Source organism: Mya arenaria, chromosome 15 (assembly GCF_026914265.1).
Source record: "Mya arenaria isolate MELC-2E11 chromosome 15, ASM2691426v1".
NCBI lineage: Eukaryota > Metazoa > Mollusca > Bivalvia > Myida > Myidae > Mya > Mya arenaria.
In genome coordinates this window covers 32,556,264-32,569,565 of record NC_069136.1, presented here as the reverse complement: position 1 = coordinate 32,569,565, position 13,302 = coordinate 32,556,264, and the positions used below count along the sequence as shown (strand labels likewise).

General features: G+C 35.5%; 1 protein-coding gene across 5 annotated transcripts in view; it reads left to right on the top strand.

Annotated features, from left to right (window-relative positions):
* Positions 1–13,302, top strand: part of LOC128219611 (zinc finger CCCH domain-containing protein 13-like) — a 70,146-nt gene that overhangs the window by 24,664 nt on the left and 32,180 nt on the right. For all 5 annotated transcript variants that reach the window (XM_052927467.1, XM_052927466.1, XM_052927468.1 and 2 more), the window contains one exon: positions 13,118–13,230. In XM_052927467.1, coding sequence (XP_052783427.1) covers positions 13,118–13,230 — 113 coding nt within the window. The remainder of the gene's footprint in view (positions 1–13,117; positions 13,231–13,302) is intronic.

The window sequence follows — 13,302 nt, the reverse complement described above, 5'->3', positions numbered from 1 at the left end:
ATATGTCAATCTAAATGACAAAAGAATAAACAAGTATCCCTGAATGCTCAATGTTGTTGCTACGCACCAGGTGCACTTTTCCTTACAATGTTTACTTCATTGCAAAGTGATAATTTGGCACTCTTAGTCTTTGTCAAATAAAATTGTCCATGTACCAAAGTGTCATACATTAAATAGGGGTGAATCATATAGATGCGTGACATTAGCCCGATTATTAGGCCAACATTTATAGCAGTGACATCTCAACTACAGCGTGGTGAAGATATGTTCTAATCTGGACTATTCTTCAACAAAACTAATAACAAATTTATATTTGTATCTTCTTAATTCTGGATTATTTTTTGTTTAAAACTGATATCATGTTGATGCATACCCAAATATAAATTCTTTCAATACCCAGAATTCGGTGTTGATCGCAGTTTCCGCGTCATCATCAGCTGCCCGATCTACTTGGACATCCTTGTCAGCTAGAAAATCTGCTACGAATTGCGATAATGTAATCTGAAGATCAATTAATTTGATACAAGTTTCTTCCCTGCGATTTAAAACAGTATTTGTACGAAAAGAAATGGTACTGCCGCCATGTTGCAGACAGATAAAAAAAGTCGTTCGAGTGATCTCCCTTGACGGGCGAAAACACGTCGTAACAACTCGGCCTTTTCCGGCAAGCTCGGAAGTAGCCGAGTGAGGTCCGAATGCCTTAAGACAAAGGGAAATAATTGCTTCGGGGAAAAATTAAGGGAGGATTTTTTTTTCGCTTTTGCTCCTAATTTACAAGGGAGGCGGATGAATTGAAAAAAACCATATCATGATTTCTTTTATTTTTATTTCATTTTCACTGAAATTAGGGTCGGCGGGTTTGTAAATCATTTAATTAAAAAATGATGGCCTAAAGAACATGTTGAAATAACATCACTTAAAATGTGTTAAAGAGTAACTTTATTAATACTGTTCTGTTACCATGTATAACTGCTATGTTTAGTTCTCCTTTGGTGATACATGTATGGATATTCCATTCAGCTTATTAATGTTGAAGTTTTTGAGTCTAGCAGGTACTTAGAGTTTCTTCCATTTCAATTCCTTTTAACCTGGTTAAATAAGCTAGGTTTTTAGATTGGAATATCAACAATTCGAATTTAAGCTATAGCTTTGCTATATGCATGGCAACAGAAAATTGGTTTAGTTTGCTCCAAGGTGCTCTTACTCTTAGGTTTAGAGTTCCCCCATCTCCATATGTATTCTTATCCATCATTTATTTATTTTGCCCAAATCCTCTCTTTGCACAAATTTTGAAAACCTGCTTTTTGTCACATTGTTGCATTTCTAGTTGTTGGGTAACAACAATAATATCCACCACATATTTTTAGCGGGAATTTCATCGAAAAATTACAGGTTATAGAATGGTGAAAACCGGGCGGTTGGTCGGGCGGGCGGGCAGGCGGGCGTTAACAATTCCGCATTAAAGTTTTCATTTTATGAAATAAAATCAAGAGTTTTTATCCAATGGTTATCAAACTTGGTCAAACTATTTGTCGGCATGTTATCTTGAATATTTATGAATATGGGTCATCTCGGGTCAAAAACTAGGTCACTAGGTTAAATCGTTAGAAGAAATATTTTACGGTAATAAATTCAACAATTTTTATCAAAGCTTGATGAAACATGGTCAGTGGGCTTGTCTGCATTATATCTATCTTGCATTTTTTTTTTAATATGGGTCAACCCGGGTCAAAATCTAGGTCATTAGGTCAAATCTTGGGAAAAATATTTCCACGTCATAAATTCAACATTTTTTTCATATCTTGGTAAGACTTGGTCATAATATTTGTCTGTATAATATCTTACTTATTTTTTTATGTCGGTCATCCCGGGTCAAATTCTTGGTCACTAGGTCAAATCTTAGGAAAATCTTTCCACGCCATAAATTCAATTTTTTTTTGTCAAATCTTTATGAAACTTGGTCAGAATATTTGTCCGCATAAAATCTTGAAAGTTCTTTAATATGGGTCATTCCTGGTCAAAATCTATGTCACAAGGTTAAATCTCAGGAGAAAGAATTCCACGGTCATAAAAATTCATTAATTTTGTCAAATCTTCATGAAACTTGGTCAGAATATTTGTCTACATGTTGTCTTAAACATTTGTGAATATGGGTCACCTCAGATAAAAAACTAGGTCACTAGCTCAAATCGTAGGAAATATTTCCCGTTGTCACAAAAAAAATCTATGCTTACCAAATCTATCAATTTCAGTCAACAACTAAATTCAATTGCTATTTTATTAACACACTTCCCAATAATGAATTTCATATCAAGGCTTTTTTTATTTGATTCTATGTTTTACGAACAACGCTGCTCAAATAAACTCATTTTTGAAATAAAAATAAAATTGTGATTTCGTTATTAGCTCCACTGGCCAAAGGCCAGAAGAGCTTATGCGATGGTAATGTGTACGTAGTATGTGCATCCGTGCGGTCGTGCGTCTGTGCGGTGGTGCGTTCATGCGTCTGTAAACAATTGCTTGTGAACACGATACAGTCTTCAGTTTTGATTGTATCTTGATGAAACTTGTAAAGTATCTAGATATCCATTACAGCTCGGTTCCTTTCGAAAACCAGAAAACCAGCAAGATCCGCCCATGAATGCCTAGATTATGGGCCATGAAAGTTTTAAAGAAATGCTTTCTATTTTTAGCTAGGTCTGCATGAGCGAATTCTATTTTTAGCCAAGTTTACATGTACATGTAAATTCAAGTCTAGAGTTAAGGGAGACAATTTGCAAGTCTAGGATTTTGAGAGACAATTTGCTTTTTGCTTCTGCATTTGATTTTGTGAATTACTCTGCCTTGTTCTTGTTGAAAGCCCAAAGGCCATTTTTTAGCTTTAGGTTCTGTTGTTTGCGCATTCATCTTAACAAAATTGGTTGTGAATGTTTAAGTTATGCACCTGGTGTCATAACTGGCCACACCCTGTGTTCACAGGTTTGGTAAACATAAATCTAGAAAGGTTTGAAAATCTTTTTGTGTGTTCGTGCATCCATCACAGCACAACTGATTGTGAATGTTTGTTCAAATTGATCAATGTTGTCCTAGGATGCCCTTGATTTTGACCTTTTGACCAACTTTTTTTAACTTTTAAAACTACAGAAAATATTACTATGAGTACAGTTTTAAAAAGCATTTTTTTTTTGTCAGATGACGTTTACTTGGCACATATTAAAATAGTTCATGCAACTAATCTGCTTACAATACTTTCTGGGCTCAGATGTTGAACGTGCTACGTTTTCAGGTAACCCAAACACAAAACATAAACTATATGTCTGTTGCCTTTTACCCATACATACATGCTCTGGATTGATATGACCACAAAAGCCATGCCAGTAGAGAATAGGCCCTTTTGGGCCTCTTGTTTTTTATTTCCGCCGATGAAACTTTATCGCGGCAAATCATTAAAAGCAGAGGACATCGCAATAGCCGTAAAAATATTGGTGTAAACGCTTCTGAAAAAGTTTAAGCCAATGAAAAACATTCATCGGATTTGCCGGCTGGTGCTAAAAACCTGGTATCTGGTACCTGGTATCCCCAGGTATCCGGTATCACTTTCTGATACCGAATTATGTTGATATCAGGGTTAATATCAGATGATAAATCCAAGTATCCACGGTCCGTCATTAATTAATTGCTTTTTGACAACCAATGCATACTTTTAATAACACGGTATCAACATAATCCAGTATCATAAACTGTGATAACGGCTTTTCTCGATATCGATACCTGGTACCGGGTTTTAGCTCACCCGGATAATCCTTTGCGGCAGGTTATTTCCGGGTTTAACGAAGTATTATTACAGCGATAAATTTGGACTAATTATCGTTCCAGGTTTGTTATTATTTATTTATTTTTATTATATTTGTCATTTAAATAAGTTTTATTTTACATTATTGTGATATAATTTGAAAGTCATGAGCTATAAATCGCTTGACTGTTTACCTGGACAGTATAGTTCTGGTGGGTGGGGTAGATGGTTCAGAAAAGACTGCGGTTACTATTCTTATTGGAGTATCATTAATAACAAAAAATATCCTCTATTCTAAAACATTTGTTTAAATTAACACAAAATACATTAGGCTGTTTTACTATCTGACAGTGATAATCTATAATGAGGAATCTGTATGTACATTACCAGGTACAGTATAACTATGACTTGTAAAAGTCTTATGAATGAACATATATAAATCATCATCAATATAAATTATGATATTTATACTGCTCTTTGTGTTTTATTACTATGTATTAAAATTTTACTTAGAAAGAGTAATTGTGTTATGCTATCACCTTTGTAGTGTTCTCAGCTTCTGAATGATTTGTTACTAGTTAGTTAGGTTTAAACATTATGATGGCCACCGGACTAGTCACATACACCCAGGCCTGGAATTGAATCGGGGTCCAGATTGTCTTAAAACCCATCCATAAATAAGTCTGAGAGTAACTAATTTTTTTATAAAAAATATACTTTTAATGTTCCATTCCTTTCTTTACAGATATGATTCAAATATGCTGATGTTATCTAGTGAGACCATCACTTTCAATGAAGAACATCACTACAATCGGTTGGGCTGCTAGATTGATAGCAACATGATATAAGCTAGTGCGTGTTGAAACTCTATTGTTGGTTGGGCATATATTGCTTACTGGACCGCTATATTGGATGGATCATACGTGTTGGTTGAACAACAGTTACTATAAATGGTTGGACCGGAAGTGTTGATTGGACCACCAGTGTTGTTTGGACTGCTTGTTTGACAGAATGTGTGATGGACAAATAGAATTATTTGAATCACTGTTGGATAGACAGCTTTCGTTTTATCAGACAGCTAGAATCAGTTGATTTACAAGTTCCTTGATCGCTAGTTCCTGGCGGATAAATATTCCCTGTATAGAAGGAAACAAAAGAGCTCTTTTGCTAACTGTAACTATGACATGGTTGGTGAATTGGTATCAGACAATTTGCAGCCAAGACAACACAGTGAAGTGATAGCCGATTCCTTAAGCTCTAAATGGCAAATAAATTTACTGAAAATAGTTGATTTTTTAGCTAGATTATTCGAAGAATAGGTGGGCTATACTACTCGCCCCAGCGTCAGCGTCGGCGTCCGGTTAAAGTTTTAGGGCAAGTTGGGATTTTCACTTATAAGTCCAATACCTTTCATTCTATTGAGTCAATACTTTACACAGTTGTTCAGGGCCATCACATGATGAGGTTAGATAACTCTATATTATTCTTTACACAGATTATGGCCCCTGATTGACTATGAAACTCAGGTTAAAGTTTTAGGGCAGGTTGGGATATTTATTAATAACTTCTATACCCTTCATTCAATTGACTTAATACTTCACACAGTTGTTCAGGACCATCACACAATGAGGTTACATAACTCCATATTATCCTTAATACAAGTTATGGCCCCTGATTGTCTTAGGTTAAAGTTTTAGGGCAGGTTAAAGTTTTAGGGCAAGTTGGGATTTTCACTTAAAACTCCAAAACCTTTCATTCAATTGAGTTAATACTTCACACAGTTGTTTAGGGCCATCACATGATGAGGTTAGATAACTCCATAGTATTCTTTACACAGATTATGGCCCCTGATTGACTATGAAACTCAGGTTAAAGCTTTAGGGCAGGTTGGGATATTTATAAATAACTTCTATACCCTTTGTTCAATTGACTTAATACTTCACACAGTTGTTCGGGACCATCACACAATGAAGTTACATAACTCCATATTATCCTTAATACAAGTTATGGCCCCTGATCGACTTAGGTTAAAGTTTTAGGGTAGGTTGGGATGTTCACTTAAAACTCCAATACCATTCATTCAATTGACTTAATACTTCACACAGTTGTTCAGAGCCATCACATAATAAGGTGAGATAACTCCATATTATCTTTTATTAAAAATATGGCCCTTGATTGACTATTGGACTTAGGTTAAAGTTTTAGGGCAGGTTGGGATATTTATTAATAACTTCTATACCCTTCATTCAATTGACTTAATACTTCACACAATCTTCAGGACCATCACCCAATGAGGTTACATAACTCCATATTATCCTTAATACAAGTTATGGCCCCTGATTGACTTAGGTTAAAGTTTTAGGCAAGAAAAAGTTAAGGGCAAGTTGGGATTTTAATAAAAAAACTTCTATACCTTTCATTCAATACACTTAATAAAATTCAAAATTATTTACGACCATCTTACAACAAGAAACATAACTCCATTTTAACCCTAAATACAAATTATGTCCCTTGAATATTTTTTTTTTTTTTAATTTCTTTTCACAGGCACATTTTTACATTCTTAACCATTTTTTTTACCAAGGGCAAACAAGGAGGTCTATATTATTTGGCCATTGAATTTTTTTTATTATTATTTTTTTTTTTTTAATTTTATTTTAATTTCTTTTGAAAGGCATATTTGTATATTCTTTACCACATTTTCATAATGGGAAATCATGTTATTTGAATGACTTGCGTCATTTTTCGGGTGGTGGGAGGGCAGCATCAAAGTCACCTTATGTATTGAATAATTTTAGTTAGGTTTGACATAAATAGACCAAACTTGGTAATATTACATTGTTATTGTATTCACTTCTAAGTCAAAGCGGCAAAGTCGAGCGCGCTGTCTTACGACGGCTCTTGTTATGTCACTTGTCTATTATAACATGCAAATGCAAGTATAAAGAGTGATTAATGAAAATATGAAGTGAACTTGTCAGATAAAGCAAAAACAAATGTGCACACACTTACATAGTGACTTGACATTAAAATAGAAAATCATAGAGAATACATGATAGCTTTTGCTTTTCTGTGTGTTTTTTTCCCCGACCAAAAAATAAAAGTCCAGAAATGTAATTTTATTTTTATTTTTATTTCCTCCTCCCCTGACACTTCACAACTCCGGCCGTTTGTAAAACATATAATTAAAAAAAAAAGGCACTACCCATATTTTTCAAAAAAATAAAGTTTAATTAACTTTAAAAATATTTGTGTACATAGAATCTTAGATGATAAAGTGTGTCATCTAGGGTCAAAAACTAGGTCTCTGAGAGAGTTCTCGTTAGAATAAGAATTATAAAATGTTCATTTTTCCTCACACAAATGGAATAGTTTCTGTTGATCAGGTATAAATATTTTTGGTTTTTAATACTAGGTCACTAGCTCAAATCCTAGGTTTACAAAATTGCATCGTCAAATAAAAAATCCGGCTTTTATGCGACATTGCCGCATTGGCGTCTTGTTCTACCGTAATTCACCTAAGAGTTCGGACACTCTAAATATTCGGACACCCATAATTATTTTCCAAAATAATTTATTTTGTGTACCTAATTTTCGGACACCCAAAGGACATCTATCATAACTTTCACAGTTACGAAGTTTCACAGACGAAGATTATTGATTTTTATCTTTACAATGCCTGGCTAGATTACCTAACAGTATACACCACTGTGACAAGTTAATTAGTTACTACCCATCCTAAACGATTTATTGCCTGTTGAAAAGGAAGTGTGATATATTTATTGGAGGATTAAAGAAACAACAAGGGCAATCAAGGGATTAAGAAAACATAGACATGACATGTTTGTAAAACGATCTGCCAATAAACTTTCAAACTTGTACCTCACTTATAGGCTGTAAGAATCAATAATCGTACAGTTATACATTAATCCTGCATAGCAATGTCCATGCTCTCCACGAGATCCTCGTGGGTATAACTGTAAGTTATGTGACGTCACACAGTGTGACTCTTTGATCTGAAGCCGATAGAATGTGTTTATTCAGTTCAATGCATGTATAAAATGGTGTTTTAATTAACTTGATGAAGGATTTACACTTTTAGGCGTAATAAATAAGTTTATGACCATTGATTACTACGGATAAATTAATAAATGTTAAATGCAAACATGAAGAAAAAAGGCAGGTTAAACAAACATGTAAATAAAATGTAAAAATGGTAATTTTCTATGTATTCGGACAGCGAAAAAAATAATTATTTTAAGGTGTCCGAACTCTTAGGTGATTCTTCTTGTCATTCAATAATATGCAGCTATTTAACAGTTGATGTACAGTCAAACCTGTATTTAGTGGCCTCCTTTGGGATATTGAATGGTCAAAGTGGCTGCTTTAGAAAGGTGGCCACTTTATGCATGTGGGTAATTTCTGCCACTTAAGCTTTGTTTAGACAAGGGTCTGTTTAATGTTCAACCTCGATATTTAAATACAAATGTGTAAAGGTAGTTACAGGGATGTGATTTGTCCGCGGATTCGCGGAATTCCGCGGATCTAATGGCCGGAGGGACCCCTCCCCCCAGCTGATTAAAAAGGATACTAGTGTGCTTTTGGTTGATATCCCAGTTTACTTCAAATTTAAAGTCAGAAGAACCCTCAAAAGAGCTTCTAAAAAGCCAGTTTTTCTTCTATGGCAGTGTGCTTTTGACCCCAAAAGTGCCCCAAGAACCCATGGCCGAAATGATTTCAGCCCTCCAGCTGCCAGGTCAATCACATCCCTGAGTTTAAATATCTTTTTTTTTTAATATTTTAAATATAATATAAGGTACTGTATACATGTACATACATTTATGCAGTTTCTCAAAATCAATGCATATGTCAAGTACAAATACATATAACACAACTTACCATTGATTTTAATAATTAATGGCAAAACCAAAAATATTTTAACAAAAAAATCAGTTAACACAATTGTCCATGAATTCACACACACATCAACAAGTTCACTATTTGAAGAAAAAAACGTTATCTTCATTTGCTTCACATCAGTGTCTAATCTAAAATGCATGAATAAATCCAGTGTCAACATTATGCCATCTTCTTATAGTATAATACACTCAATACGTTCTTTCAGAGTCAAACTTTTGCGATTTGTGTACCAATAAGCAAGATAAAAAAAATCACATACAAGGCATAGTAAATTTTTGTTCCTTAAAATCAAAATCTGTGCACATTGCAAATTGAAATGTATACAAATCGCAATTTGTTTCTTGGCTTTAAAGCTGCACTCTCACAGATTTACCAATTTTTGTCTTGGAAAGGGCAATTTTTTGCGTAGATATCTGCAAACCAATCACATAAGATTGCTGACAAAAAAGCAGATCGTAGATTTTCATATTTCCGTTCGAAAATTGATGTTTTATGGCTTAAATCATTACTTAAACGGTTTAAGAAAAATGCATAAAACATCAATTTTTGAACTTAAATATAAATATCTGCGATCTGATTTTTTGTCAGCAATCTTATATAACCTGTTTCCATGGATTTTCACGAAAATTGTCTCGTTCCAAGACAGAAAATAAAAAAGTTGTCAAAACGTTCAATCTGTGAGAGTGCAGCTTTAATGGATAATTCAAACTGTAATTCCAAAATAATCTGTATTTTTAACCAGGTTTTCAACATCGTTATTAGAATGAGGTTGTTGTTGGGCGGGCGGGCGTCAAACATTGGTTTCTGTTTAATAACTTTAGTTAGCATTGATAGATATTGATGAAACTTGGTGTGTAGGTAGCTTATGGGAAGAGCTAGCTTGGGATTGGTTTTGAGGGGGGTGGGTGCTAAGGTCAAGGTCACTGTTACTAAAAATAGAAAAATGGTTTCTGCCCAATAACCTTAGTTAGCATTGATAGATATTGACGAAACTTGGGTGTTAGATGCTTATGTGAAGAGCTAGCTTGGGATTGCTTTTGAGTGGGGAGGGGCTAAGGTCAAGGTCACTATAACTTAAAATAGAAAAACGGTTTCTGCCCAATAACTTTAGTTAGCATTGACAGATATTGGTGAAACTTGGTGTGTAGCTAGCTTATGTGAAGAGCTAGCTTGGGATTGCTTTTGAGGGGGGTGGGGCTAAGGTCGAGGACGCCTGTTACTAAAAATAGAAAAATGGTTTCTGCCCAGTAACTTTAGTTAGGATTGATAGATATTGACGAAAGTTGGTGTGTAGGTAGCTTATGTGAAGAGCTAGCTCGGGATTGCTATTGAGGGGGGAGGGGCTACGGTCAAAGTCACTGTTACTTAAAATAGAAAAATGGTTTCTGCCCAATAACTTTAGTTAGCATTGACCGATATTGATGAAACTTGGTGTGTAAGTTGCTTATGTGAAGAACTAGCTTGGGATTGCTTTTGAGTGGGGAGGGGCTAAGGTCAAGGTCACTTTTACTTTAAATAGAAAAATGGTCAAGGTCACTGTTACTTAAAATAGAAAAATGTTTTCTGCCCAATAACTTTAGTTAGCATTGACCGATATTGATGAAACTTGGTGTGTAGGTAGCTTATGTACAGAGCTAGCTTGGGATTGCTTTTGAGTGGGGTGGGGCTAAGGTCAAGGTCGCCTGTTACTAAAAATAGAAAAAATGGTTTCTGCCCAAAAACATAAGTTAGCATTGATAGATATTGATTAAACTTAGTGTGTAGGTAGCTTATGTGAAGAGCTAGCTTGGAATTGCTTTTAAGTGGGAAGGGGCTAAGGTCAAGGTCACTATTACTAAAAATAGAAAAATGGTTTCTGCCCAATAACCTTAGTTAGGATTGACAGATATTGATGAAACTTGGTGTGTAGGTAGCATGTGAAGAGCTAGCTTGAGATTGCTTTTGAGTGGGGGGGGCTACGGTCAATGTCACTGTTACTTGAAATAGAAAAATGTTTTTTGCAAAAATAACTTTTGATAGCATTGATAGATATTGATTAAACTTGGTGTGTGGGTAGCTTATGTAAAGAGCTAGCTTGGGATTGCTTTTGAGGGGGGTGGGGCTAAGGTCAAGGTCACTGTTACTAAAAAATTAAAAATGGTGGCCGCCCAAGTTCTTTAGTTAGCATTGATAGATATTGATAACACTTGGTGTGTAGGTAGCTTATGTACAGAGCTAGCTTGGGATTGCTTTTGAGGGGGGTGGGGCTAAGGTCAAGGTCGCCTGTTACTAAAAATAGAAAAATGGTTTCTGCCTAATAACTTTAGTTAGGATTGATAGATATTGACGAAAGTTGGTGTGTAGGTAGCTTATGTGAAGAGCTAGCTTGGGATTGCTATTGAGGGGGGAGGGGCTAAGTTCAAGGTCACTGTTATTTAAAATAGAAAAATGGTTTCTGCCCAATAACTTTAGTTAGCATTGACCGATATTGATGAAACTTGGTGTGTAAGTTGCTTATGTGAAGAACTAGCTTGGGATTGCTTTTGAGTGGGGAGGGGCTAAGGTCAAGGTCACCTTTACTTAAAATAAAAAATGGTCAAGGTCACTGTTACTTAAAATAGAAAAATGGTTTCTGCCCAATAACTTTAGTTAGCATTGACCGATATTGATGAAACTTGGTTTGTAGGTAGCTTATGTACAGAGCTAGCTTGGGATTGCTTTTGAGGGGGGTGGGGCTAAGGTCAAGGTCGCCTGTTACTAAAAATAGAAAAATGGTTTCTGCCCAATAACATAAGTTAGCATTGATAGATATTGATGAAACTTAGTGTGTAGGTAGCTTATGTGAAGAGTTAGCTTGGAATTGCTTTTGAGTGGGGAGGGGCTAAGGTCAAGGTCACTATTACTAAAAATAGAAAATATGGTTTCCGCCCAATAACCTTAGTTAGGATTGACAGATATTGATGAAACTTGGTGTGTGGGTAGCATGTGAAGAGCTAGCTTGGAATTGCTTTTGAGTGGGGAGGGGCTAAGGTCAAGGTCACTATTACTAAAAATAGAAAAATGGTTTCCGCCCAATAACCTTAGTTAGGATTGACAGATATTGATGAAACTTGGTGTGTGGGTAGCATGTGAAGAGTTAGCTTGGGATTGCTTTTGAGTGGGGAGGGGCTACGGTCAATGTCACTGTTACTTGAAATAGAAAAATGTTTTTTGCCAAATAACTTTTGATAGCATTGATAGATATTGATTAAACTTGGTGTGTGGGTAGCTTATGTAAAGAGCTAGCTTGGGATTGCTTTTGAGGGGGGTGGGGCTAAGGTCAAGGTCACTGTTACTAAAAAATTAAAAATGGTGGCCGCCCAATAACTTTAGTTAGCATTGATAGATATTGATAAAACTTGGTGTGTAGGTAGCTTATGTACAGAGCTAGCTTGGGATTGCTTTTGAGGGGGGTGGGGCTAAGGTCAAGGTCGCCTGTTACTAAAAATAGAAAAATGGTTTCTGCCTAATAACTTTAGTTAGGATTGATAGATATTGACGAAATTTTGTGTGTAGGTACTAGTAGCTTATGTGAAGAGCAAGCTTGGAATTTCTTTTGAGGGGGGTGGGGTCAAGGTCACTGTTACTAAAAATAGAAAAATGGTTTCTGCCCAATAACTTTAGTTAGCATTGATAGATATTGATGAAACTTAGAGCGAAGGTAGCTTATGTGAAGAGCTAGCTTGGGAGGTCAAGGTCACTGTTCCTAAAAATAGAAAAATGTTTTTCTGCCCAACAACTTAGTTAGTATTGATGGATAGTGATGAATCTTAGTGTGAATATAGCTTATATGAAGCTGCAGATTGAACTTGCTCATACAACAAATTAATTGGCTATAATTTCTGATTGCCCATAACCAAAACCTGGTTTCGTTGCATTGCGGCGCTTCTAGTTTATCATTCACTTTGTAACTTAGTAATGTCATTTACAGCATCTATTCATTAATTGTGTTTATTGTGATCAAAACAATCCCCAATGTGTTATTAACATTATTCTTTGATGAATAAACATGTGAGGCTAATCTTGTGATATAATACACATTTTGATTGGATGACTGAAATTTCTGAGGCCAACATTCCTTCACGTAGACATCCATATAGTTATATAGCTGTGTATTTGAAAACATGAGATCTAATTGATTACTACAGCGTGATAATTAAATAGCTGATGTGTCAGTGACAGAGAGTTAGAGGCTATTAATTTGTGCCAAAATGGCTTTATGGGATTAGTGGCCGTGGCTGTGGCCGCTTAATGCATGTACTTTATAAGGTAAAATCGTACAGAGGAATTTGGAGTGGCCTGTTTATTCAGGTGATCACTTAATACAGGTGGCCATCTGTCCAGGTTTGACTGTTACTTTAATATTAGTTCACTGTTCATTTTCAGCGACCCCCAGTTCATCCTAAATGTGAGAAGATTTGTGGCTAAGAAAGCTGATATCCTTTTCCAGCCATACGATGGCATGGAGAAGAAAAAGTTTGAGGCAAATGATGATGAAGGTAATGCTCATTCATCGCCGAATACCCCACATATCCTCAATGAGAATCATAATTTTATGTTCTTATCCCCCA